At 61.7% G+C, this 26927-nt stretch overlaps 2 protein-coding genes across 7 annotated transcripts in view; one reads left to right on the top strand and one right to left on the bottom strand.

Annotated features, from left to right (window-relative positions):
* DENND1A (DENN domain containing 1A) overlaps window positions 1–3132 on the top strand; it is a 496671-nt gene extending 493539 nt beyond the window's left edge. For 4 of the 6 annotated variants that reach the window (XM_032865818.1, XM_032865820.1, XM_032865816.1 and 1 more), the window contains one exon: window positions 697–3132. In XM_032865818.1, the coding sequence (XP_032721709.1) occupies window positions 697–1899 (1203 nt within the window). In that variant the 3' untranslated portion in view covers window positions 1900–3132. The remainder of the gene's footprint in view (window positions 1–696) is intronic. The other 2 variants (XM_032865821.1, XM_032865817.1) reach the window with 1 other exon arrangement.
* A 2682-nt stretch (window positions 3133–5814) lies between these two features.
* On the bottom strand, window positions 5815–26644 carry CRB2 (crumbs cell polarity complex component 2). Its single transcript, XM_032865815.1, has 13 exons — window positions 26501–26644; window positions 19128–19451; window positions 17097–17292; window positions 16822–16961; window positions 16192–16377; window positions 15866–15979; window positions 12347–13222; window positions 11743–12251; window positions 10994–11159; window positions 9409–10195; window positions 8670–8786; window positions 7857–7974; window positions 5815–6239 (listed from the first exon to the last, which is right to left on the bottom strand). Exons 1-13 carry the CDS (start codon window positions 26595–26597, stop codon window positions 6015–6017), a joined length of 3855 nt encoding a protein of 1284 aa, XP_032721706.1. The 5' UTR covers window positions 26598–26644; the 3' UTR covers window positions 5815–6014.
* Window positions 26645–26927: the final 283 nt, after the last annotated feature.

Raw genomic sequence — 26927 nt, 5'->3', positions numbered from 1 at the left:
CTGGGTTCTGGATTATTTGCGTGGGACACTTATTGTCCATCATGACTTGCAATCTGTCACACTCCCTCTCTGGGCCTCTTTGCCCACTTGCAAGTGGAGGCTGCTGGCGGAGTCGCTGGGTCTTTGGAATTCCCGAAGCTACCATGGTGAATACAGCAATCCACACATGCCCTCCCACAGGGAGTTCGCGGTCCCTGCTGCTGACGCCCAGGTAGTGTCACTTGTGAGGGGCAGAGCCGGGATAGGAGCCCAGTCCTGTTTCTCTGCCTGCCAAAGAAGACACCTTTGCCCTGGCCCCGTGCCTCGCTTGTCCTCAAGTTCACAGGTGATTAAAAGTGCCCACATGCTTTGAAAAGTGAAGAAATCCCGGCCAGTAGATGGTCAATAAATGAAGTCATTTTCTTAAAACTTCTTGGCAACACCGATGTAAAAGGATAGGGGCTTTTTCTGGAATCTCTTTGTGCAGTGAGAAAAAAAAAAATAAGCCCAGCATGGAGTCTGAAAAGTGAGGAAAACAGTGAGGAAAGCCTGGGCTTGGCATCAGGACAGACCCGGGCTCTCTGCTGGTGACCTGGGCCCGGCTCCCCAGCTGCCCTGAGTCTCGGGGGCCGGGAGGGTCCTGGGGAAGGGGCCCTGCTGTCTTCCAGTCTGTCCAAGTCAGTCTCTGGTCACTGCCTCCCTCGCTCTCTCCCCCAGAGGCTGGACCTGAGCAGGAGCGACAGGAGCCGTGGGATGCCGATGGCCTTGAAGCTCACCCACCCATACAACAAGCTCTGGAGCCTGGGCCAGGATGACATGGCCATCCCCAGCAAGCCCCCGGCCACCTCCCCCGAGAAGCCCTCCGTCCTGCTTGGGAACTCCCTGGCTCTGCCCCGCATGCTGCCGACCCGGGACAGCATCCTGAACCCCAGTGACAAGGAGGAGGCACCCACCCCCACTCCGGGCAGCATCACCATTCCCCGGCCCCAGGGCAGGAAGACCCCAGAGCTGGGCATCGTGCCTCCACCCCCCACCGCTCGCCCAGCCAAACTTCAGGCTGCCAGCGCCGCCCTCGGGGACTTCTCCTCAGAGCGGCTACAGGCTGAGCGGGAAAGGCGAGCTCCCCGGAGCCCGGCCCCGTTCCCGGGGCTCCTCCCCAGTGCTACCCCACAAGGACCCACCGAACTGCTCCAGCCGCTCAGTCTGGCCCCTGGGGCCACGGGCTCGGGCAGTGACGCCCTGTTGGCCCTCCTGGACCCACTTAACACGGCCTGGTCAGGCAGCCCTCTTCCGCCGCGCCCTTCAGCCCCGAGTGTAGCCCCCTCATTCACTTCCCAGTTCAGCTTCCCACCAGCGGGGACCCCCACCCCGTTTCCACAGCCATCACTCAACCCCTTTATCTCTTCTGTGCCTGCGGCGCTGCCTGCCATGCCCCTGGTCTCCACAGCGGCCGGGCCTTTTGGGGCCCCTCCTGCTTCCCTGGGGCCCGCTTTTGCCCCCAGCCTCCTGCTGTCCAATTCTGGCTTCTGTGTCCCACACAGATCTCAGCCCAACCTGTCTGCCCTCTCCATGCCTAACCTCTTCGGCCAGATGCCCATGGGTGCCCCTGCCAGTCCCTTGCAGCCCCTGGGCCCCCCAATGGCCGCCCCATCAAGGATCCGAACGTTGCCCCTGGCCCGCTCAAGCGCCAGGGCTGCCGAGGCCAAGCAGGGGCTGGCCCCGAGGCCCGGAGACCCTCCACTCCTCCCTCCCAGGCCCCCACAGGGCCTGGAGCCAGCACCGCAGCCCTCTGCTCCTCGGGAGGCCAAAGACCCCTTTGAGGATTTGTTACGGAAGACCAGGCAAGATGTGAGCCCAGCCCCAGCCCCAGCCCCGGGCTCCGTAGAGCAGCTCAGGAAGCAGTGGGAGACCTTCGAGTGAGCTGGTCGCTGGAAGAGGGCGAGCCGGGCCCCTGCACTGCACTGTGGGCCGCCGTGCTCCCAGGCTAGCCGGCCCTGCTTCCCCTGCTGCTCTGTTTCTGCCCAGGTTCTACTGGTGGGAAGGGATGGGACCCCTCTCTGCCGCCCCTCCTCCCCTGCATACCACCCATCTCCGAGGTCTGGCTGCTAGAGAATGGTGCCAGTTCTGGCCTGGGAATGGGCCCAGCCCCTGGGCATCCCCCAACCCTGCCGCCACCCTTCCCCTGCACCCCGATTAGGTTTTGCACTAAAGCGGTCAGCTGGGCGAATGACTGTCCCAGACCCGGCCCCACCCACCATCCCCCTAGAAACGAGGAGCCCGAGGCTCCACAAGGCCTCTCCTCCCCAGCCCTGTTGGCCCACCGGCAGCCCGGCCTCCGCACCCCACCAAGACCAGCACAGGAGGCCACGTGGGAGCCTCGCGTGAGCATGTCTGCACCAGACTCCTGTGGTTTGGAGTTGGGAGTAAGGAGAATCAGCCTTAGGACGGGGCATTTCCAAACCCTCTCTAGCAATACGCACACTCGTTCTTTCTTTCGTCAATCTTCACCCCAGCCCTCAACCTTCAGTTCTTTCTGGCTTGGTAGGGATTTGGGGCTGAGGGGTCCTTGGGAACCCTCTTGACAGCCAAACACAGCCGGGCAGCCGGCCCTGGCTGGGGGCTGGGAGCACCAGCAACTCGGATTTGTAGGAGAAAAAACAGTAGCAGGTAAATTGAGTGCACTAGGAGGAGGCAGGCCGCCGTCCTGTACTCTCCCTCTGGCCGCTGGGGTTTCTCCAGCTCTGTGTTACTCAGATGGGGCTCTGCCTCTTGTGCCTGGGACTGTGGGGGGCGGGGCTGAGAAGCAGGCACCCAGATTCCAACTGGGAAGACAAGCTTCATGCCACAGGCTGATGCAGGAGGCCCAGCCGCCTAGGCTCCTTGAGTCAGGAATGGCCAGGGGGCACTGAGCCCTTCTCCAGGCCCTGGCAGGGTGGACAGACGGCTTCTTGCGCAGTTCGGAGACAGGAGAAGGGCCAGGAGCCACCCCCCCCCCACCCACGTAGCATAGAAATTCCTGAGGCCACCGTCACCAAAGCTCAGTTGAAATGTTTTGTTATTGTTTCTTTTATCTATCTTTTCCTTTTTACTTTATTGATTTGATGAATCTTAAAATTGACTAGTTTCAATAAACCGAGTTAAAATACAGCCCAACCATGTAAGAAAACAACCATCTGAGACATGCAGGAAATTGTGAGCATTTTGACCTGATTTCTCATTTCCTATTTGTGAGTGGTCAGACACACAGTCTCAGAGGTGTCTGACAGGGCAAGGGGGCCCCAAGAGGCCCCTCTAGCCCCGGGGAGCTTTGTCCCCGTTTGAGGGACCCTGAGGCCTGGAGGGCGGGCCCTGAGGTTCTCGGGCATGGGGATGTGATGAGCTGCTGGCCCAGCACGGTCCCCCTTCCTGAGTCGGGCACAGCCCCCTTGGGCAAGGGGCGCTCGGTCCTGGAGGCCTCTCTGGCTGCTGAGGGGGCACAGGGAGCCGCGGGATGTCTGGGCACGCGGGAACCCCCAGGCCTCTCAGGTGTTTCAAGACAAGTTCCAGATCTGCCCACCCATCCTGGGCAGACCCCTGAGCCCAGCTGGGGAAGGGAAATCTCCCCACCCCACCCCTGTAGGCAGGGAATGGGACAAGAGGTATGGTGGGGCCCCAGGGAAGCAGAGCCCACCCCATGGCCTGTCTCCCCGGCTGTGCTGGGGGCTGGTGGGGAGCCCTCCGTGTCCCAGGAGCATGGTCATCTCTTCACTTGCTGTATTGAATTCGCACCCAAGGTTTAATGTTGCGTGTGCGTTCAATAAAATCATCTTGGGGAGAAGGTTGGTATCCCTGCGTCCTGAGGAAGCTCTGGGGAAAGGGGAGGGTTTAGAGCAGTCAGGGAAGGATTTGGCCCCTAGCCCACACCCCAGCTTGTTCCACTGGAGCCCGTGAGCCCAGGCCCTTCCTTGTCCCAAGCAGGGCGGGGGGGGGGGGCGGGGGCAGGAACTGGTCACAGGCACGCGCAGGCTTGGTGGGTCCATGGAGCAGGGCTGCTGGTCACTGATGGTGCCGAGTGTTCCCTGACTCCAGGGAACAAGTTCAAGCAAGAGAACAGCAGGAGATTGAGCCCCACGGATCTCTCATTAGTAAGGGCAGAGCCTTAGAACCTGCACCTCTGTGGGGTGTTTGTGTTGGGAGAGCTGGACCAAGCCCCCAGAGTAGGGGTTCAGCACACCCAGTTGCCCCTCATCAGCCCATCATCTGGTCATGCTCCCCTCCCCTGGCTGCCCTTGAAAAGGACAGGTGCCAGAGCCCTTAGGAGCAAAAGAGGACAACATAGGGCTCCCCAAAAAAGTGGTACTTTTATTTATTGGCGTTTCACGTGCCTTAGAGGAGTCTGCAAGAATACAAGTTTGCCAAATCCCTGATTTAATAAAATAACCAAGGCGCCAGCTGTGGCTAAATTGCTGGTACCAGATCATGATGGAGAGAGTTGGGGGAAAGGCACCACCTCTTACAGGATAAGGACGAAGCAAGCCCCTTACCCTAGCGTTCAGGGCACTTCCGTCCCAGCCTCGGCCGAACCCCTCAGTCTCGGCCACCCGCGTGCTCCCTTACCCCCCATTGCCACATGGCCCTACTTCAGACTTCACGCCTGTGCCTCTGGAAGCTGGTGAGACCCTGAGGGGGGCTGAGAAAAGTCAACTCTAAGTGGAAAGGGGCCTCCTGGCCTTGGCATAGGGGGCACTGGCCTGGGAAACCGAAGGACGGGAGGGCACGTCTCTAGATCAGGAGGGAAGGGACTTCATGAAACTAGGAGGAGGCCAGCCACTCGGGCTGGGGGTGCACCTCTGGGGTCGGTGCAATGGCATTGCCGGGGAAGGGACTAGAAGCAAAGAGAATTTCTCCTGTGCGTCTGTGTCTGTGTCTGCAGGACCAGCCCCGACACAGAGGCAGCGCCAACATTTGCTGAGTTCAGCAAACGACTCTGAGGGCTTCCTGCAAGTCCTGAATCCCACCCGCCACCCCCCGATACACACACAGCCATTTAGAGAGGTGTCCAGGTTGGAGGAACAGGGACAAAAGCTTTGCTCCTTCATCCTCTGGCCTTCTTGCCACCCCCAGGAAAGCCCCTTCCCCTGCCTTCTCTCAGCTCCAGGCTGACAGCCTTTCCTGAAACCTCAAACGGCGACCCAGAGAGCCCGGCAACAGATAAGGCCTGGAGCTCTTGTCCCGTTGCCGCCACTGAGCCTCACAGCCGCCCAGTGAGGTAGGCCCAGGCTCTCCCCCACCCCCAGCCGGCCCCCCAGCGGCAAGGTGCGACAGCTCGGGGCAGCCGGCCCTCCGCTCCTGCAGGTCTGCCCTGCACACGGCCTGGGTTCCCGCACATCCTGTCTCTGGGGCCACTCGCTCATGACCTCCCCACCCCCACCCAGTTTCCCAGCTGCCTCCAAAATGGGATCGGCCTCCGGAGCTGGAGCAGCCCCCAGAGCTGGGGCGCTTCGGTCCCTGGGCTAGCCCTGACAAGGCTGCCTTGAGAGCAGGCCCTACGCCTGCCCCGGGGCTGGGGAGGGTAGCCCCCCCAGCCCCCCAGCCCAGCCGCCCCTCCATGGGATCACCTGCACCCACGACCCCGTGACAGGCACACCCAGCAGAGACTCGGATGTGCCCACGAGTCCCGTCCCGGTTTCTGCAGGTTAGCAGCCCCCAGGGACGTGCTCACATACACTCCCGAACGCACAGCGGGTGCCCCCATGTACTGCTGCCCTGCACAGCTGTGGGCTTCCCGAGGCAAGAGCCGGCAAGTCCAGCAGGAAGTCCACGGCCTTGCCAGGCCCCTTTTGTCCCAGCAGGCCCACTCTGCTTCCCTGAGTGCTCCCCTCTCCTGTCCACAACGGGTGGAGGCAGGGGCTGCCGGCGAAGGGGACGCTTGGCCACCAGGTGTCCTGGGCCCCGCTGCTGCGGGAGGAGGCCGGCCACTGGACACGGCCTCCTGGGGGCCTCGGGTGGAAATCGCCTGGGACCTCCTGAGTGCTGGAGCCAGCCGCCAGGCAGGCCTAGATGAGTCTCTCCTCCGGCGGCACCTTGAGGACACTGTCCATCTCCAGCCGGGCTCCGGCCACCTCCTGCTGGCTGGGGCTGTAGGTGCCCTCGGACTGGCGGCGCTTCCTGGCTGCCAGGATCCCTGAGAGGAGGCCCAGGAGGAGGAGGAGGAGGCAGGCGCAGGCCGCGGGCACGGCCACCTCCAGCAGCGGGAACGGCAGGGGCAGCGGCAGGCCCTTCTGCAAGAGACGCAGTAATGAGGGCTGGGGGCGTGGGTCCATGCTGGTGTGGGGGGAGGTTTTCCCAAACTTCCTGATGGTCCAGTGGAGAAGGGCGGGGATACGCCCTCACTCCCACGAGGACAGGAACCTCTGCTTTATTCTGTGGACCGGTGAATTCCAAGTGCCCGCAACAGGTGGGTGGCACAGGGTAAGCCGCAAAGGAGATAACAGAGGTTTTCCCCAGACACGGGACCAGCAAGCCAGGACTGGCAGACCTCTCCATCTGCCCCCAGGGCCCATGCCATGCCCAGGCCACCATCCTTCAGCCTTGAATTACAGCTCCAGGCCCTTCCTTTCCTGGCCACAGCAGGCCCTGCCACCCGGCCTCCCCCACCGTCTTCCCCCTCCCTGCCATAAACCCAGCCAGTCTGAGGTGGTGGGGACTTGATCCCTCCCTGTCCCAGAAGGTGGTCTGCTTTCTTAGTGTCTGTGGAGACCTTGTTTCATCCCGGGGGAGGCCTCTCAGGCAGTATGTACGAGACACTCCCTGGCCAGGTGGCCTGTGCCGGGCAGGAGTGGAGGGGGCCCGCCCAGCTGAGGGCAAGCTCAGAACCCAAGAGGGTCTGCCCAGGAAGGGGGCCTGAGACCAGGCTTTAGGGAGCCCCGAAACCTCTTCCTCTCTAGGCACAGAACAAGGATGCCCGCATCAAAGGCCTGGACCTTGGAAGCCCCCAAATCACCGAATTCTTAGATTCCAGGGCCTGAGAGTCTCAGACTTGCTGGCCCTTCCTCTGTCCTGTGAAGCCTCTCGGCCCACTGGGACCTGGGTCCCAAGTCCCAGGACCCAGCCCTGAAGGAGGAAAGGCACCCAGGGCTGGAGAGCAGAGTTCCGACCAGCCCAGAAGGGGCTGTCCCCCGCCCCCCCCCCCCCCCCCCGCCCCCGCCAGTACCTCTGGGAGAGCTTGTAAAGCCATTTCCTCCCTTGGCCCCGAGAGGGGAGGGGAGGTAAGGGCGCCAGAGGCTGTAAAGTTCAACTTGAAAGGAAACATTCCCCAGAAGCAGAAGGGATTTGCAGGTTTATGACCGGGGCTGCCAGAAGCCTGTGGAGATCAAGGCTCCTGCCTACCTCTCTCCCATCAGCACCCATGGTGGGCTCGTGGCCCACTGGGCCTGTGGCACCGGTTCCGCCCCTTGGTGGAAAGCGGAGCCAGGGGGAGGTTCAAACTCAAGCTACCCTCATCGATTGGGCCCCTCCTCAGCTGAGTCTCTGGCTGCTCCAGCTCAGAATCCAGGGCTCTCCAAATCTTCCTACTCTAGAATCCTGGCACGCAAACCACTGGAGATTACAGGCCCTTGGAGCCACCAACCGAAACCCCAGAATCCTAAGATCCTGTGAGACCTGAGTCCTGGTCCCAGAGAGGACTTGGCAAAGCCCCACTGTTTCACTGCCAGTCCTCAGAGGGACGGTGGGGCCTCCCAGGCCCTCCCTGAGTCTCCTTCCCTCCTACTCCCTGCCCCAGGACTGGGCTGGTCCAGGCACAGCGCCACGGGCTCTGCAGGTGCTCCCCCCACCCCCAGACCATCTCACCGAAGTCCAGGAGAGGGCCCGCGCCAAGCCCCCCAGGCATCACTCACCACCACTTCGCAGAACCGGCCCGAGAACCTGGCACCGCAGATGCACTCATACAGCCCGCCAGCAGCCCGGCACGTGCCGCCATTCACGCAGGGGTTGACCTTGCAGGGGACCTGACACCTGGAAGGCAAAGAAGGCGAGAGTCAGAAAGCTGCTCCCTCCTGGGGGCCTCTTGCTCCCCCATCGGCTTCAGCTTCTCAACCCCCACCCCCAAATACACAGGTGTCCACCTGCTGTCGCCATGCATGGTCCCCGCCTGGCAGGGCCCTGCCAGGTGACTGAGGCCAACTGTGACCGCTAGCACAGCCCCCCTGTGTCCCACAATCACAACAGAGAATGGCCTGCCGGGGTGGAAGTGTCGGGGAGCCTGTGTGAGGGCAGCGGCCCAGGGATGTGGACGCCCTCTCTCTCCAACAGGCCCAGAACCTGCCCAGCTGTGTCTCCCTAGGTGGTGCTGAGGTGGGCTCAGGGCTCAGGGGTGGGCACTGGGGGCCGAGGCTGAGGTTGATGCTGAGGCTGAGGGCTGAGGCTGAGGTCCAGGGCTGGGGGATAAGGATGAGGGCTGAGGCTGGTGGATGAGGGCTGAGGGCTGAGGCCCTAAGAACCACCACCAGGCCACTACTTTCCCAGTGACAGCCTAACAAAGGATGGTCTTGGAAACCCCGGGAGGAAAGAGCTCAAGTGACAGAAGTGGACCGTCCGGCACTGTGGACACAGTGAGGGTTGAGGAGATGAGCAACAGTCCATACCCCGCTCTGTCTGCCCTGCCTGGAGGGGATACAGGCCCCCCTCCCCTGCCCAGCTCCCAGGCCCACCTCTGGCCACCAAAGCCCTCCTGGCAGCTGCAGTTGGTCCCCTGGGGCCCACCCTCACAGGGGCCACCATCGAGGCAGGTGAAGTTCAGGCTGCATTCCTCCGGCACGACAGGCAACCTGGGCAGGAAGCACAGAGACCGCACTGGGTGGGGCCAGCACCCCGGGGACCAGACCGGGACCCCAGCCACCGAGGCTACCACAGGCCACCTGAGCCCCCACATCCTGAGCTATAGCGTTCAGGGCCCACCTACTACAGACCCGGATACCCACCATGGAAGTGGTGTCCGAGGTGGAAAGGCTGGGGCACAGGGCTAGCCTCCTGCAGCTCTAGCCCCCTCCCCCAACAAGGAGTCCAACCTCCAGACCCAGGCTGGGAACATCTCCCTGGGCTCAGAGTCCCTAGAGAAGCTGAGGAACATCAGAACTCTCCTTGGAACAAAAGCATGTTCCCAAACAGAAAACTTGGGCAGGACATTCCTTCTTGGGGTGGGGGGGACCCCTACCCCCCACCCTCGGACAAGAGCGGCATTGATCTCAAATTCAAAGTTATCTGGGTTTTACCTGGCAGCTCTAGGGGGCGGCTGTTCCCATTTCACAGATGAGGGCACAGAGGCTCAGAGAAGCGCCCACAGAACCAGAGCTGCGGCTGCGGAGCCCGTGGACTTGGGTGCGGCACCCCCGCCCCCGCCCGCGGAACCCACAGGGCCCCTCCGGCCCAGGCCGCCCGGGCCATCCGCACCTGCAGCGCGGGCCCACGAAGCCAGGCGGGCAGCGGCACTCGAAGCGGCCGTCAGGGCGCGAATGGCAGCGGCCACGAGCACAGGGTGCCGAGCGACACGGGTCGGCGCGGGTCTCGCAGCGCGGACCCTCCCAGCCCGGGCCGCAGGCGCAGGCAAAGGCGTCGAAGAGGTCGCGGCAGCCGCCGCCGTGCAGGCAGGGCGAAGGGACACACACGTGCGCGCCGTGGCAGCCGAGGCGTGGGACGGGTGCTCCGGGCCAGGCCGAGAAGTGCTCTCGGGAGCCGGGGGCTGCGCCGGGTCGCGGGCGCGCCAGGGGCAGCGGGAGGCCGCCGACGGCCACGCGACCCAGGCAGCCGGTGAAGTTCTCGGCCAGCAGCAAGCGGGCGGCGCCGGGGCCGCGCAGGAAGCCCAGGTCGCCGGCCAGGCCGCGCAGCGCCACGGGCACGGTCGCCCCGTCCAGCCAGAGCAGCCAGCGCGACGCGGCGGCCCCCGGGCGCTCCATGGCCAGGCGCACGCGGTGCCAGGCGCCGTTGGCCACGCGCGGCCCAGACCCCGGCAGCACTGCCCCCGGCAGGCCAGGGCCGCTGCGCACGCCGGCCGCCAGCGAGCCGTTGCGGATGGCCAGCCAGACGGCCGCGTGGGCGCCCGCGGTGGCGCGCAGCAGCCCGGCCTCGGAGTCGCGTGTACGGAAGGCCAGCGACAGGCCGCTGAGCGACAGCCGTGATGACGCGTTGTGTCCGCTGAAGGCGACCGCGGGGCCCTCGCGGAAGGTGGCTTCACCCACACCTGCGGGGAGAGGGAGCCTTGGGAAGGGCACAGGGGCAATGACACACCTGCCGCCCCCACGGCCCCCACCCATCTCGAGGGGGGCACACCCACACCCCCATCATCCAGTCCCAGGAGCCATCACCCCCACCACCCTGGCTTCCACCCCTCATAATTCCCTACCTCGGAGAGCCAGCTTCTGGCCATGTGGGGGAGACCTACCCTACCCCATCACGCCAGGCCCACTCTACCCTCCAGGTCACACACCAGGCAATAATTCCTCTGTCCCCTTCCCTCTTCCGTGGAGTCTCAGCACTGAGGCTCACTATTCACTGCAGTCATCTTTTTTAAATGCAGATTTTTAAAAATGCTGATCATGCATTTTAATAAAACGCACTCATCTTTCTAAACTGATCACATCCCTCTCCTGTCTAAAACCATCCCGTGGCTCCCCACTTCCCTTAGGAAAAAGTTCTGAGCTGCCTGGTCTAGCTTTCAAGGCCCCTCCTGGCAATATCTGGACCCCAACACCTTTAACTGTGCTTCAGTTGTTCTTATAAACACTAAGACTTTTGCATATGCTGTTGCCCCTCCTGAAAATGTCCGCCCCTATGCCTAGTCAGTCTTCCTTGTCCTTGGAAACCTGGTGAGTGCTGTCTTCCTCCAGAAAACCTGTCCCTCTTGATGCAGTGGCCTAACCACACTGGGGGCTGTTGGCACCCTGGTCTACTGCCTATGAGCCCTCAGGGTAAGGGTGGGCTCTAACCCAGCCTGGGTGTCCAGAACCCAGCATGTAGGCTGCCCAGAGCACATACTCACAGACAAAGCCATCGGGGACCTCCTCACAGGTGGCAGGCGGGAGACAGGGCTGGCCAGGACACCACAGTTGCTCGGCACATGTTGGCCCCGTGAAGTTGACAGGGCAGGTGCAGTGGAAGTCATTCCAGGTGACGAGACAAATTCCACCATTGAGACAGGGGTCAGGCTGCAGAAAAATCAGGGCAGGGATCGGCTCAGGCGTCAGGCTAGCGCCATCCCGCCATAACCATCACTGTACAGGCTCTTCACTGAGCACCTACTACAAACACATGAACTCCTCACAAATACAGAGAGAGGAAGTCACTGTTGTCCCCATTTTACAGATAAACTGAGGCTCAGAGAGAAGAAGCCACTTGCCTGGCTCATCCAGGCAGGAAATAGGGGAGCCAGAGTTCACACTCGGGCCATTCCAATGCCAAGGTTGGTGTTTTGTCCATGGACCCAAGGACATCCCTGTCGTCTGCGCCCCCTCCCCCACCGTTCCCACAGAAAGGCTCAGGCAGCCCTCTGCCTGGGTCGGGGTGTCTGTCTCACACCAAGACTGGGGAGGGAGGTGGGGGCCAACCAGAGGCCAAGAGCCGCTGGGCCAAGAGATCAGTGTGAATCCTGCTGTGTCACTCTCTAGCAGAGGAAACGTTGGCCCAGCGCTTCACCTCCTGCCATTTTCCTCACCAGAAGGACATGCTAACCCCCAGAGATGCAGGGTAGACCCCGAGAAAGGGACCCACTCCTTTTCCCGGGGAACTCACACTGCATGTGTCCTCGGAGACGCAGCCCACGGTAAGGTTCCGGGACTGCCTGCTGCCCAGCTCACTGGGCTGGCTTGAGTTCCCCAGCAGCAGCGGAAAGAACGGGAGGTGGAGGTCATTGAGTCGCAGGTCCTGGAGGCAGCCTCGGAAGGGCCCACCCCAGGGCTGGGCGTCAGCAGGGAGGAGCCTCCCACCCACGTGCACCTGCTGCCCCAAGCCCTGCAGCTGGTCAGGCCCGAAGCTGAGCGTCACCAGGTGGCGGAGCCCATCGTCCCAGCGCCCAGGAAGCACGAGAGTAGGACTGCCCAGCACCTCGGCCTGGATCTGGCCCTCACTCAGGAACACTGTTAGCCCAGCTACTGAGTCGTTGGCAAGTTGGAGCAGCAGGCCAGCGGGTTCCCGAGTACGGAGGAGAAAGGACATGGTGAGGTTGGGGCCTGGCAGCTGGCGGAGCAGGAAGGAGGCAGAGCTCAGGGTGCCCCCCAAGCCAAAGGTGGCAGCAGGAACCTCTGCAGGGAGAGAGGATGTCGGGTGTGAGGCCTGTGGGCCAGGGGAACGCCCACTCTCTGCCCCGGGGGAACGCCCCACCTGCCTCGCTCCTCACCATCAGCGCAGGTAGGACCACTATAGGGCCGGGGGCATTTGCAGAGGAAGCGAGTCCACATGTCCACGCAGGCCCCTCCGTGGGCACAGGGTGGAGGCTGGCACTGTTCACGGCGCTCGCAGCCCAGGAAGACATTCTCGCCAAGGTCCTCAGGCAACAGGAGGTGCCCGTCCACATACACGTCCTCGAGGCAGCCTTCAAAGGCTGTGCCGCCCAGCCGGGCAAAGCAGAACCTGGCAGGCGTTGGCGCTTCAGAAGCCACAGGAGCCAGGGCCACAGGACTGGAGGCCACACAGAGGCGGGCAGGGCAGTCCTCATGCCAGAGCTGCAGCTCCAGGACCCCCAAGCGCAATGAAACCTCCACTTTGTGCCACTGACCATCATTTAAAGCCAGGTCTGGCAGCTTCAGTGTTAGTGCAGTGGTGTTGCCGTGGCTCCAGAGGGTGGCCTGAAGTGTGCCCCCTGCCAGTGCCAGCTCCAAGCTATCCTGGGCGTCAGTGCGAGCGGCCAAGACACCAGCAGGTAGTGTGGTGCGAAACCTCAGTGCCAGACCCCGGGGGCCACCGGCTGGCACGGATGTCTGCACAGGGCTCCCAGCCACCACAGAGAAGGTGGTATTCTGGCCACAGAAAGATCCATGAGTACCGGGTGGGCAGCGGCAGGCGTAACTGTGGACCCCGGCCTTGAAGATGGGGATGCAGGTGGCAGCTGGTGGGCAAGTGTGGCCCTGGCAGCCGGTGAGCTGCACGGAACAGTCATGCCCACCCCAGGCCTCTGGGCACTGGCAGACATAGCCTGCCACAGTGTCGTCACACGTCCCACCATGGAGGCAGGGCTCCGACAGGCATTCATCCACATCTTCCTGACATGCCAGGCCTTCAGGAGAGACCAGGTCAAGGCTCAGCACTCAAGGCAAGAACCGAGCACTCAAGGCAAAGCTTACATGCTTTGTGGGACGGGGATCTCAACACCTAGTGACCGAACCAATTCCCAAAGGATTTCTCATGGTCCCCTAAGTTCCTGGAGGCTGGAATCCAAGATACCCCTTCCTTTTCCATGTCTGGTGGATCTCCATGCCCCGTGGATTCTATCCCCTAAACACTCACTGGTCTTGCCTTTTCTCCCATGCCACCTTTCTGACTCACCAGCTCACAGGGCCACAGTCTAATGTCCTCTACTTTGCCTGCCTTCAACCCCCTCTACCATCCATCTCCACAAGGAGTCAGAAGCCTATTTCCAAAGCATCACCTGGCCAGATTCGCCTGCTTAAGATCCAATCACTCACTTTGGCACTCAACATTCCTTACGGGCTGGGCTCTCCATGGCCCCAAGTCTCAACCCTGCTTCCTCCAAACCTTGAACTGCCTGTTCCTCTAAGCATTTCCTAGAAAATACTTCCCGGGGGCTTTGCTCGAACTGTTTCTCTGCTTGGAATGCCTTCTCCTCACTTACCCAGTCAAACTCCTACTCATCCTGCAAAGCCCAAATTCAAAGGGCCAGGCCCCTAGGAAGCTTCTTGGATTCCCAGTCCCTAGCTCTTGTGTCACTCCCAACTCCTTGCCCAGAAAACAGCTCCCCAGAACCCTGTACTGAAAGTATCTGTTTACTCAGCTGAGATCTCCGGGGCCTGAATATGCCCAGCAAAGGGCTTGACCTGGCTTTTGTGGACAAAGTGCCAGAATGGGGGAGGAGGGGATGGATGGATGCACCCAGGCTCCATCTCCCAGTCCCTCTGCCCCGGGGCCCCAGGCTGACTATGGAGGGGGTCACCTCACCCTCTCCTCCAAGGGCTCCCACACGAGGTACTTTGGCCCCAGCTTGGGTCAAAGGGCCACAGCCCAACTCCAGCTCAGCCAGAGCCTCCACAAAACAACCAAGGCCAGCCCTTCCCATCATACCCCAACTGGAGGAGCCCAGGCCCAGAAAGGCTGCCAGGATTTGAACCCTGACCCCCGTGAGCCCCCAACCACCATGGCCTCTTTTTGGGAACAGCCAGACACACCTCATCCTGCTCAAGGCCCCAGCCCTGCATACCTGCCAAGAGCCACAGGCCCCCCAGGAAAGTCCACAGAGCCGGCAGCTCCATCAGATTTCCCCATGGATGGCCAAGAGTGGCGGGCAGGTCGTGGGCCAGGAAAGCTAAGCTCCCCGCCTGACCAGCCGCCTCCTTCAGAACTGGCTCAGGAATGCCAGGCACTGGCCTCCCCCAGGCCAGCACGACCCAAAGGGAGGATGGGGATGGACAGCGGCAAGGAGCCCAGCCCTATGGTTGGGGTTCCCCCTCCCGGGCCCTGACCTCAGCTCTGACCTCCTGTCACCCATCAGCTGAGCTCAGCTGGGGGAGGAGCTGGGCTCTGGCTGACACTGGTGAACCGCAGGGAACGACACCCCCCTCTCAAACCTCCATGACTTCATCTGTAAGAACCCTACCTCGTGGGGGGGGTGATGAGGAGGGAACGAAATGCTCAGAAATGCTCATCAGGGGCCACGCCCACTGTAGTGGGCCTGCCGGGTGCCTGCAAGACCATTGCTTCCAGGCAGGACTTGGGGAGTCTCAGCCCACGGGGGGCAGTTGATGGGCTTCCTGGGTGGCCGCCCTGGGGCAGGGGACACTGAGCCCAGCATCTTTGGGCTGCTGAGTTGGGAGGGAGGGTGGTGATCAGCACCTCCTTGCCCTGGGCGGGGGAGCCAGTGCCCAGGAAATGTGCCAGGGAGAGGAGGCAGTGTGCCCAAGCAGGAATGCGGGCGGGCGCAGGGGAGGTGTCGCACACATTCCAGAGGGGGCAGGGACACCCGAGGAGGATGTGAGCACTTCTTTGGGTTCACCAGCGTCCTGGGAGGGTATCTGCGTGTCTAGGCATCTGCTGTACCCGAGGCAGGGAGAGGCTTTCTGCAACCCAACTCCTGCCTGAAAGGCCCCAGCTCTGCAGAGGTCAAGCTCACTCTTCTATCTGTGATCCCCTCCTTTACCTCTTCTGTCCTGTCCCTGCAGGGGCCCTTGGCCTCTGCCCTGCCCTAGGATGTCAGGTGCTTAAGGTTCTCTTTGCCCATCACTCCACACATTGGCTCCAGCTGCCAGGACAGTACCCATGAACCCCGGTCACTGGTTCTTCCTGGGCCCCAGACTCCAGACCACCAGCCCCCATCCTGGCTCCTCCCTGTGGGTGCTCCGCAGACACTTGGACTTGGTATAGACAAGTATGGACACCCAACCAACATCACCCAGAGCAGAAGCAGCCAGCATCTCTGACCCTTCTCACTCATGCCTGGACTAACTCCCAGGGCCTCCAGAACTCCCCCCTGAAATAGTTCTCAACCCACTTAGTTCCCCCCACTTTCGCCTCCAAAGCCCAGGTCCCCAGCTCAGCCTTTCTTAGCTGTCACCAGCACATCCACCTCCTTCCTGCTCTCCTTGTCCCCATCAATCCAGCCTCCATGCATCAGCCAGAGGAAGTTTCTCAGCCCAGGCCCCCCGATCTGCCCTTGCCCTGTCCTGGGTGCCCACCCTGCCCCCCGCACCTGTGTAGCCATCTGGACAGTGGCACTGGAAGCCGTTGGGCAGGTCCTGGCAGCGGCCACCATTGAGGCATGGCTGTGAGGCACACTCGTCCACATCCACGCCACATTCGTCCCCTGCAAGAGGGCCAGCTGTGGTTCCCACCTGTGCCTTCAGAACCAGAGAGCTGGAAGGGCCCATTTTAGAACTATGGAGACTGAGGCCCAGGGAGAAGTGCTAACACAGGCCGGCTGCACCTGTGTGACAAAGCCAGGCCTCGAGCAGAGCCCTAGCATCCTCCCCCCACCCCCAGGCCCGCATCCACATGCCAGTGGCCCGGCTTTCTCACCCTCAAAGCCGGGAGGGCAGCGGCACAGGAAGCCGGCAGCGTGTCGGAAGCTGAAGGTGCCGGGGAAGGTGGCCTGGGCGCCTCCGTAGAGCGCCGGGTCTGAGCGCTGCAGACACTGTCCCCCGTGCTGGCAGGGGGCCGACTCGCACTCATCCTCATCCACCTCGCACTGCTGGCCGCTGTAACCTGGGGGCACACGCACGTAGGTAGCAGGTCACACGGGATCTCCGGGGAGCACCCCTCCGCTGCTGCCAGGCCAACCCGGGGCCAGGCTGGAGCGACTGCTCAGAATACGCTCACCGATGCGGTGAGGGACGGGGACACTGAGGACGGTGGGAACGACTGCGGCAGGCGGTCAGCGTCCTGTTACTATCACTGCTAGTACTACGGAGCCCTTCGCACGTGCCAAGGCTTCACGGGCATTTCACCTTGACCCTCCTCGCGACAATGCTCAGAGCATCTGCTGCGATTAGCCCGATTTTGCAGATCCCCGCCGAAGTGACGTTCAGAGAAGCCGCAGTCACAGACACACCTGGAGGGCAGAGGAGCCCTGGCGCACACCTCCCGGCCGCCCACGCGGCACCACCCGGGCGCGAGCACGCGCACGCGCACACACGCACGCGCACGCACCTGGCCAGCAGAGGCAGCGGAAGCTCCCGAGGCCCTCGAGGCAGGACGCGTTGTTCGCGCAGGGCCCCGACTCGCACTCCAGCACCTCCTGCTCGCAGCGCGCGCCCTCGTAGCCCGTGTCCGCACAGTCGCACCGGAACCTGGAGCAGAGCGGGGCGCAGGCCCGGCTGAGCGCGCCCTGAGCCTCCACCGGCCTCCACCTGCCCCGCTCTGGCGTGCAGCCTCCTCCGCCCCCGCCCCGCCACCGGGCCGCGGCCGCCCGCTCCGCAGCTCACCCGTTGACCAGGTCATGGCACTCGCCCCCGTGCGCGCACGGCTGGCTCTGGCACTCGTCCAGGTCCAGCTGGCAGCGGGCGCCCCCGTAGCCCGGCGCGCACACGCAGCGGTAGGAGCCCACGCCGTCCAGGCACGAGCCGCCGTGCAGACAGGGCGTCGAGGCACACTCGTCCACCTCCTCCTCGCAGGTCACCCCTGAACAGGGCCGGAGACACAGACAGACAGATGGACACCCGGAGGGAGGTCGAACGAGGCCCAGACAGGCCGACCTGCAAGCAGCTTCAGACAGCTACAAGGAGCAGAAACCTGAGGATCCCGAAAGAATCCGTTGGTCCATTTGTCCGGAGGAGGTATCTCTTGAGCCGGCAACAGCAATGAGGTAGAAACAGGACGGCCGTCCCTGCCTCCCTGAGCTCACAGCCGTGGAGCTGGGGAGACGGGGAGACGGGGAAGAGGTCGATAGGACATAGATGCTGACTAATTTTTCACTGTGATAAGCTCAGCAGTGGGAGCATAGTGGATCCCCTAAAAGCAAGACCCAGGGTTCTGGCCTGGGCAGCTGGAGTCAGGGAAGGCTTCCTGAAAGAAGAGACTTTTGAATGATGAGTAAGCATTCACTGAGTTGGGCCAGGGCTGTGCCGGGATTTGGCTTCCAGGCTGGGGAACTGGCCCAGACTAGCTTGGGGCAGAGGCATGATGTCCTCAGAAAGGGAAACAGCGAGGGTCAGGAGCAAAGGACAGAGCAGAGGAGGTGAGGTAGGGCTGGGTGCTGTGGTGGCCTCGGGGGCCCCAATCTGGGCTTATCCTAAAAGTTGGAAGCCACTGAGTTACACGATTCTATCTACACTGTGGAAGGCTCACTCTGCCGGCTTTGAAGAGAGTGTAGAGAGGGACTCCGTCGGGGAGGGACAGGCCCCAGTGAGAACTGCTGGAGTGACCCGCTCCTTCAGGTTTCCCCTGTGCCTTCTTGCTTCTAAAACCCCAAGCCCAGGGAAGCCCCTCTGCCCTGGGCAAAACAGACATCTGGGCGGCCCTCAGGGGTCAGGAGACGAGGGGAGATGGAGAATCTCAGGGTTTGGGGATGTACTGCCTGAATTCATCGGGGGGCCCACATGTCACAGTGGACCCCAGAGGCCCTGCCCTCCCCCACCCACTACATAGGGTTGGCCCTGGGGGACCAGGGACCCAGCTGGCTCCAGCTGGAACCTTCCGCCGCTTCCCAGCTCAGTGAGCACCAAACACAGCCCCTCCTTCCCGTGACCCCTCACTCCTCCCGCCACAGTCCCACTCCCACCCTCTGTGCCAGGGGGAGCCAGGCCCCAGCCGCCTGGAATCCCAGCCTCCCCCGCCCGGCTCTGAACGGAGGGAGGAGGAGCGCAGTGAGTCATGGCAGACTCTGGCCCCGCTCGCAGCCTCAGCTCACCCAGAATGTGCTCCCCAGGGCCCCCCGGGCACGTCTGGTGCATGCACCTGCTGGCCCACACACACGTCCACGGATGCACTCCGGGAGCCCAGACACCCGCAGACAGAGACACACGCAGGCCCCTCACGTGACCTCCCTCACACATGCAAAGCTAACACTCCACCCAGACTCTCAGACGGTGAGGAGGATACGTGGAACCCATTTCCAGAGTCCGTCCCAAAGTGCCTCACTATAAGCTCCCTCCCCTGGAAGCCGGCCCCCCCCAGGGTGCACCCCTTACTCTGAGGCGAACCTCAAACCGCCTTCCGCCCTCAGAGCAGAGGGAGTCGAACTAGAACTGGGAGTGTCTATGCTTCAGGGTCCCCGCTGCCCTGGGCGGAGCCTCTCACAGACCTGTGCCTAGCTGCTCCCCACTTCCTGGCTTCCGGACAGTCGGTCCATTCTGTGGGAAGCCCCAGAGCAGAATACCCCACAGTTTCCAGGATGCCTCGGCGGCTGGGCGGGGGGGCTCTCTACGCTAAACTCAAAGCTCAGTGCGTCATTTTACAGCCTGAGCCACTGACGGGATGGACATCACAGACCTCCGTCCAGGACATGAGGCCATTACCTGCATAGCCAAGGGGACAGCGGCACTCGTAGCGATCAGCCAGGTTGTGGCAGGTGGCCCCGTGGTGGCAGGGCCGGGAGGCACACTCGTCGATGTCCAGCTCGCAGCGTGGGCCCTGGAACCCGGGCACGCAGTAGCAGCGGAAGCCGTAGGGGTCTGGACCCTGGGGCACGCACAGAGCGCCGTGGTGGCATGGCTGGGTGGCACAGCCCTGGGGCTCCATGGGCCCACAGGTGTAGCTGCCGTTCTCCGTAGCCTGGCACTCGGTCCCTGGAGCACACGGGGCTGAGGCACAGACACTTGGGGCCTCCGAAGGCACCATTCCTGTAAAGAGAGAAGATGGGCTGGGCGGGGTAGACCAGGACGCTCCCCTCACCACTGTCCGGCCCACCCCAGACCACGGAGCCAGAAAGCAGGAGGGGTCTGTCTGCTTTCAGGAGGCTAGACGGAGGGCCACGGGCTCTACAAGCTGCATCCCCCATGCCCCTGCACAACTACAGCTGGAACTGAGACTGGTTCAGGAGGGTCTCTGTGAAGGGGAAGGGACCAGAAGCATACCACCCCCACCGCCACCCCTCCCCCCATCATGCCACAGCAGGACTAGAGGAAATTCAGGAGGGTCTCCGTGAAGGGGAACAGGCCAGATACTTACCCACCCCACCCCCCCATGCCCCAGCAGGACTAGAGGACAGACGCTCTCTGACCCTGAGAGCTTTGCACCCTGCTCATCCCCTCCTCGCAGAGCCCCTTTGGGGCAGGCACTGTCGTGCCCATTTTACAAGAGAGCAAACGAGGCTCAAGCGAGAGAGTGAAGACCTTTTTCTTTTAAGATTTATTTCTTTATTTCACAGAGAGCATGCGCGCGCACAAGCAGGGTGGGGGGGAGAAGCAGGCTCCCCCGCTGGGCAGGAGTGGGGCTCCATCCCAAATCCCTGAGATCCTGACCCGAGCCAAGGGCAGATGCTTACCTGACTGAGCCGCCCTGGGGCCCCGAAAGTAAAGACTCTTGCCTGAGCCTCACAGCAAGTTACTAGGACAGCCTTGGAGCCTATCACACGTTTCATCACCCCCACCTGCCCAGAGAGGGGGTCTCCTCCCACCATCCCGTCCACCTCTCCCGCTGGGGGTCTGGCAACTCCATCCCAGGGTGAAACCGGAGATGGAGGACTTCAAAGGCAGGGACTGGGAATTGGGCACCACCACCCCCCACCCCCCCCGCCAACCCGGGCCCTCCTCCCAGCCTCCACTCGCTCACTGTGCGGGGCCTGGAAACCTCTCCGGGGATCCCTGGCCCTCACTCTATTCCCCGCCTCAGCCACCGGCTGACCAGCCCACCTGGCCAAGGTCGCAGGGTGCAGGACACCTGACTCAGGCCACTGCTGCCTCCACCACACCAGAGGGTCACCTGCTAGTCTGGAAGCCAAGCCCCTCGGAGTCAGCCCCGTCCCCTTCTGAGAGCCTGCACAGCTGGTGAAGAACTTAGGCTTTGAAGCAGAACTGCCCTGGGTTCAGATCCCCGCTCAGTTACCAGCTCTGAGACCCCGAGCAGGTCCTTTCTCCTGCTGAGCCTCTGTCTCCCATCAGAAAGGGGATGAACCCAGGGCAGGCCTCACAGCACGGGGGCGGATTCAGAGCCTCAGGTACTGCTGCTGGCCACTCGCAGGACCCCAGTAAGAGCTGGGGGAGGGGAACCGCCATAAAGCAGGAGGCACCCCCCAACCTGGGGCTCTGAGAGGCGCCCTTCCCCTGCCCAGGTTGTCATCCAGACACTAACCAGGCCTAGAACAGCTTCAGGCCCTGCACCTCCCTTCCCCCACCTTGGTGAAGACCCCCTAGATAAGGTTCAGCGTCATCCACATTCCACCAGGCAGGGCCTTCCACTGGCCACCCCCCGCCCTTCCCAGCCGGCAGGATGGGGGACAGGGATGTGGAGACACAGACCTTGGCACCAGAGAGAGAACCTGGCTGGCACTCCCCAGCGCCCAGAGCACCTGGTACAGCTGGGCGTGGGCTCACTCACTCCCTAACGGTGGGCCACCAGTGCCCACCCAGGGCTAGGCATGTTGCAACGGGGCAGAGGGGCTGAAACGCCATCAGGCCAAGATGACCGTGTAGGGCTCTAGTGGTGTCCACAGCCCCTCTCTGACCACTGTTCCCTCCCCAGCTCAGGGCATCCATCCCAGCCCCCTCCCCCAAGCCTGGCCGTGTAGGTGAGGGCCGGGGAGTCTGGGCCTCTCTTGGAGCGGCTTCTGGGCAGCTCAGCTTTCTTTTCCCCACCCCAGCTGCTGTGGCTGATCTGTTTAGAGCCATGTCCTTTAGGGCTAAATGGCCAGATGAAGGTGGGAAGATAATCTAATGGAGGTGGGAAGATAGTCTGATGGGGGTGGGAATGGATTGCGCTCCCTTAGGGAAAGGACAGCGGTTTGGGCATCAGACAGGCCTGGCTTCTGGGGTTCAAACAGTGCCACCTCGTGCTGTGAGAAACCACTGAGGGGACAAGAGTGAAGGCCTGGCCCCCAGTGAGGCTTCATGGAGGGCTGTGGCCATTTTGATCAGGCTCTGGATCGCCATGGGAGCAGGTGGCCCAGGACCCTATATGCTGGCGCCCCACGGAGTCGGAGTCTAGTGACAGGAGAGAAAGGGGCTCCTCCCGTGAGTCAGGCGGAGAGGAAGGAAGCTGCTTATCCCACGGGGCACGCAGTAGCACCAAAAGCCTGGATGGGAGACACCCCTCTTTCTTGTATATTCCCAGTTATCTTCCTGTTCACCTTAGCAGACGCAGAGAGCTGCTATCCTGTTCTACCGCTGAGGGAAGGGAGGCTCAAAGACAAAGGGACTGCACTGTCTCGCAGCCTGTGAGGGGCTGGAATCCAAACCAGGTCCCACTACTCCAGACTTTCATCCCTGGGGCTTCTGAACCTCCGGCTTGTATTAAGGATACAGATTTATGGGAGTGCCTGGGTGGCACGGTCAGTGAACCTCTTGGTTTCAGCTCAGGTCGTGATCTCAGAGTCGAGATCGAGCCCTGCATCATCGGGTTCCGTGCTCAGGGGGAGTCTGCTTAAGATTCCTCCTCCTCTCTAAAATAAATAAATAGATCTTTTAAAGAGAGAGAGAGAATGAGAAAGAAAGAATACAGAATACAGATTTCTATTTCTATTCTATTCTGTATTCCCTGAACTCCAGACCTAGAGATTCAGAGCTATTGGGCCTGGGCCCAGAGAATCTGCATTGCCTCAAGTTCCCTGGGGAACCCTTTGCACATGGAGGCCTAGGAACCGCTGGCCTCAGTCCTCATTCTGGCGGGAGTGACACCAGAAGGCCAGGCCAGCCCTGGGCTGAGAGGTGGAGGTGAGGGCAGTGGGGCAGAGGGGGGCCGGCCCTGGGCCAGGCTGGGGGCGTGGCCTGTTGCCAGGGCGACGAGGGGCCTGTGCTTATCTTTACAAATCCCTCCTGACCTCTCAGGCTGCCTGGGAAGACCTGGCAGGGGAGGGATTAAGGGACACACGCCCCTCCCCTTCGACCTGCTGCCCTGTCCCCGGGCAGGCCCAAATCCCCCCCCCCCCACCCCGCCAAGAAGGGAGGACGATTGTCCTATGATAACAGCAACCGTTTACTGAGTGCGTACTATGGGCCGGGAGCCATGCTTAGGTCTGTGACTGCGTGACTACCATTGATTCAAACCAGGAAGGGTGGGTGCTGTTAAGAAAAGTTCTGTTTTCTAACTCAGAGAGGTTATAAACTTGCCTCAAATCTGCTCTCAAAAAACTAAGAAGGAGGTTGTCTCCAGACTCCTGAAAGACCCACATCTCCCAAAGCAAGTGAAATTCCCACTTCGCAAACTCTGCGTTGCCACCCATTGTTGTCATCTCAGGGCAGCCCAGCCCAACCTTCCCGGGTCACAGGAAAAAGTCTCTGAAGGTTGGCACAAGGGTGGAGGTTCCTGGATGGGCCTGGGCCGAGCAGTCAATTTTCCCTCTTTAGGCAGAACCGGGCTGTGGGCAACCCACTGTGCTTCGGCCGTCACTCAGGGCCTACTAACTCCTACTTTATGTGCACTTATGGCTTGTGTATAATCACTGAACAGGTATTCAAGAGTTAAATTACTAAGGATTTAATTGCAGCAGGATAAATTGAGCTTTTGTATGGCTCAGGTACAACACATTTATGTGCACTTATAACAGACCTCGTGATAACTCCTGACGGCTGATGGGAAATGTTTACCGAGGGTGAGTTTTGAGAAGCTTCTTGTCTTAACGTGGCAAGAAAGAGGATATTTCTTCTTGTAAGATATGGGAGCGTCTGACATAGGGGCAGACACTGCTCAACTAATCCCACTAGGCCCCCAGGACAGGAGTGAACACCCACTACCCCACAGCCACCAGGAAAGGGCTAAGTTACCCTAACAAGATGGGACAGTTTGGAATACTCTAACACAAAAATGTTTAACACCGCCCCCCGAGGCTAAAAGGGGAGTTCAGTATTGATAATTTTGGTAACGATAGTGGGTGACAATGGCTACCACGATTTACTGCCCATGCTGTGCCTGGCACTGGCCTATCCCAGTGTTTCCAGCTTGGGTCTCGGAGCCCAAGTCCATGGAGATACTTTCCCACGGGGCTCTGCCCCCCAAACAGGCCACTTTTATGAGTGGTCTCTGGGCTAAAATGTCCTTGGAAACTGCAAGCCAAACTGAGTTGGAGAACCACTGTGTTTTCCCGTCAGATTGCTCAGAGTTAGCTGGGTGGCCTCCTGAAGGGGTGGAGGAACAGAGAAGGGACGTGGCTTAAATAGGCAGGTACCGAACACAGTAGCTGTGCGACTCGAGGCAAGTCCCTAACCCTCTCTGGGCCTCATTTCCTCCTCTATAAACTGGGGGTGTTAGAGCCGGCCTCACACAGCTGTGGGGAGATTCTCAGTCTGTCATGTGGGGTGCCCGGCTGGCGCTGTCGGTACAGCATGGGACTCTCGATCTCAGGGTGGTAAGTTCAAGCCCTGTGTCGGGTGAATGGATGACTTAAAAATGATAAAGAGATTTTTAAAAATCTTTAATAGGGGTGCCTGGGTGGCTCAGTGGGTTAAAGCCTCTGCCTTCGGCTCAGGTTATGATCCCAGGGTCCTGGGATCGAGCCCCGCATCGGGCTCTCTGCTCAGCAGGGAGCCTGCTTCTCCCTCTCTCTCTCTTTCTCTCTGCCTGCCTCTCTACCTACTTGTGATCTCTGTTAAATAAATTTTTAAAAAAACTTTAAAAAAAAATAAAAATCTTTAGTTAGAAAAACAACAAAAAAAAACAAAGTCCCTCACGGGAACCCATTAGCATAATATCTCCCAGGGGTAGCCGACCGTGCTCTTTATTCACTGACCAACAATCCTTTACTTGGAGCAAATGCTGTCTAGCCAGCCAGTCCTGACGCTGGTTCACATGTGTGTGGCTCCCCTCACCCGCTGTCCCTGCCTCTCTGCCGCAGTCCCACAGCCCCCCGCCCCACCCCCAGCACTGGGGGGAGGAGGGGCCAGACGTGGGGATGGGACTGCCGCCCTTTGTCAGCCAGGCTCCCGGGCTGTGAGAGCCCAGCCCGCCCCCATTGTCCTCCAAGATGCTTGGTCCTCTCCACAGAAACCAGCCAGGCTTTTGTGGCAGAGCGGGCCCAGGATGGAGGGGCTCAGCTCAGGGCCTGGCAGGCCTAGGAGGCAGAGCCAGGGGCCCAGGGCTTCCAGAAAGCTCATCCCCTCAGGGATAGAAATTACTTTCCCAGGGACAAGGTCCCCAGCCAGGCGTCGGGCGCTGGTATCCAGGAATGCTTGTGCCCACGGTGCCCTCACCCCAGCTTTTGGGGGGTCCCCAGGGAGTGGGCTCCCTGCAAAGAAATCACAGTGAGAATGGCCACTCCCAGGCACCCTAGCCAGGGTTAGATTGGGGTGAGCCTGTCCCTCCGTGGCCACTTTTTCTGCAGCATCCGTCTCCTTTGTGTTCTCTCGGTCTCACGGTTCACACGAACATGTGTCTGAGTGTGAATGCACATGTCACTGTCCGTACCCTGGTGTGTGCAGGCACCCATCACACATATGGAGGGCCGTGTGTGTTTGTGTGTGAGTGCACGTGGCCCCTGCTCACGTGGTGAGTTGTGCCCTTGTACGTGCCACACCAGCGTGCAGGTGCGTGTGTGTGTGTGTCTGCAGGTGTGAGTGTGTATGTGGTAGGGCAGGGGGCAGAGAGCAGATCTACACGCCAAGATTCCGTGCCCCTCATGCGCAGGGAGCAGGCCCTCGGCTCCTCTCCTGAGCCCGGGATCCGCGTCAGGAGCCCCGCTCCTCAGCCCCCGTCCCTCCTTCCCTACAAAGTGGGGTCCTCATCCTCCCCGGGGGCCCTTCAGAGAGGAGGAGACAAAGGTGTTGTGAGTAGGCCCCATGAATGGGGAGGAGGGCCCTAGGTAGGGGCCTGGGGAGGCTTGACCTCCCACCCTGGGAGTCGGAGAGGTGCCTCTCCCCCCAGCCAGCAGTGAAGTCCAGGCCACCGGCCCTGGGTTGGCTCCCTCCGCCAGCCAGCAGCGGAGGCGGAGGCGGGGTCAGGGGACTTCCCAGGCCTGGCCCCGTAGCTATAGTGACCAAGACAAAGCGTCCCCAAGACCCCCCAGGAAGAAGTCCAGGCTGCGGGCAGCACACGTGAATCCTCTCGGACAAAAGCAAAACCGTTTGGCGAATGGGGTCTGGCTTAGGAATCCCTTTCAGCCAGGTCTGGGAATGCCGGGGAGGAGGCAGCAGGGGACACACGTGCTCCCCAGTGCCTGGCCACCCCCCAGGGGCCCCAGAGCACCCCCAGCCCCCAGTGCAGGCAAGGGAACACACACATGGAGGGGATGCAGGTGGACGCTGGGCTCCCCTGGCCGCCTTCCCCCTCCTCACCATGATCCACGGGGCTGGGGTCTGCTGCCCCCGCCCCCTGTCCCCTTTCGAGAGCTAAGATACAGCTCAACCCACTTGACAAGTTATAACCCACAACTTGTGCTCGGTCGCAGCCCACCACACCCAGAAAGCCTCAGACCGCGACTCTCAGCTCACCCGGGACAGCTCACAACTTCACCGCACCCACAGCCCGGCGCACACTCACAACAGACTCGGGGATGAGACGCCCACTACCTGCAACCCCTGGCTCCCAGCCTCAGCCCGGGGCTTCCCAGTCCCAGCACGGCTCCCAGGCCGCAGCGCCCCAACCCACGGCCCCTTCACAAAGGCCCCCAGGCCACCCGGCAACCCCCCAAGGCCCAGGACACACACTCCACACAGGCCCGGGGTATCTGCACTGGGAGACAGAGACAGACCCAGCCCCAGTCCCCCGCCCCCACCGCCACCCCAAGGCTTGTGCCCCAACTCACCACCCAGGAGGGTGAGGGCCGGAGCCAAGAGCAGCAGCCGCGGCAGGAGAGGGGCCAGGGGCCTGGAGGCCGGGGTCCCAGGCCTGGCCAGCGCCATGGCAGCGCGCTCAGCTCCCGGCTGTGGGAACAGGCGGCCTGGCTGGCTCCGCACCCCCCTCTCCCTCCAACCAGCACTAATGCCGTGGACAGAGGCCCGGCCCCTCCCTCCTTCCCCTCCCGCCTCCTCCCTCACCCCAGGCCCTCCCAGGCTGCTCCACTGGGAACAGATTCTAGAGGAGGGGTCTGGCCCACCCTGTCTCCCCAAGCTCCAGGGCTCCAGAGAGGCCTCAGGGGGCCCTGCAGGTCTGACCTGATCTTTGTGCACCCCCCCCATCGCCCCTCCTCCCACCTCTCAGGTCCTGCTGCCTCAGCCTCCTGGCTGGGGAGG

This window comes from Lontra canadensis, unplaced genomic scaffold (assembly GCF_010015895.1).
Source record: "Lontra canadensis isolate GAN:19392208 unplaced genomic scaffold, GSC_riverotter_1.0 scaffold30, whole genome shotgun sequence".
Taxonomy (NCBI): Eukaryota; Metazoa; Chordata; class Mammalia; order Carnivora; family Mustelidae; genus Lontra; species Lontra canadensis.
Note: the sequence above shows the minus strand (reverse complement) of the source record. Positions and strands in the feature narration are given on the sequence as shown.

Excerpts from the sequence above, each read along its gene's own strand:
- CRB2 (XM_032865815.1), bottom strand. The coding sequence starts at position 26,597 with ATGGCGCTGGCCAGGCCTGGGACCCCGGCCTCCAGGCCCCTGGCCCCT. Across the intron at positions 16,962-17,096 it reads TGCCATGACCTGGTCAACGG|GTTCCGGTGCGACTGTGCGG; the intron begins GTGAGCTGCGGA and ends GCTCTGCTCCAG. Across the intron at positions 10,196-10,993 it reads GGTCCCCGATGGCTTTGTCT|GTGTGGGTGAAGCCACCTTC; the intron begins GTGAGTATGTGC and ends CTCTCCCCGCAG.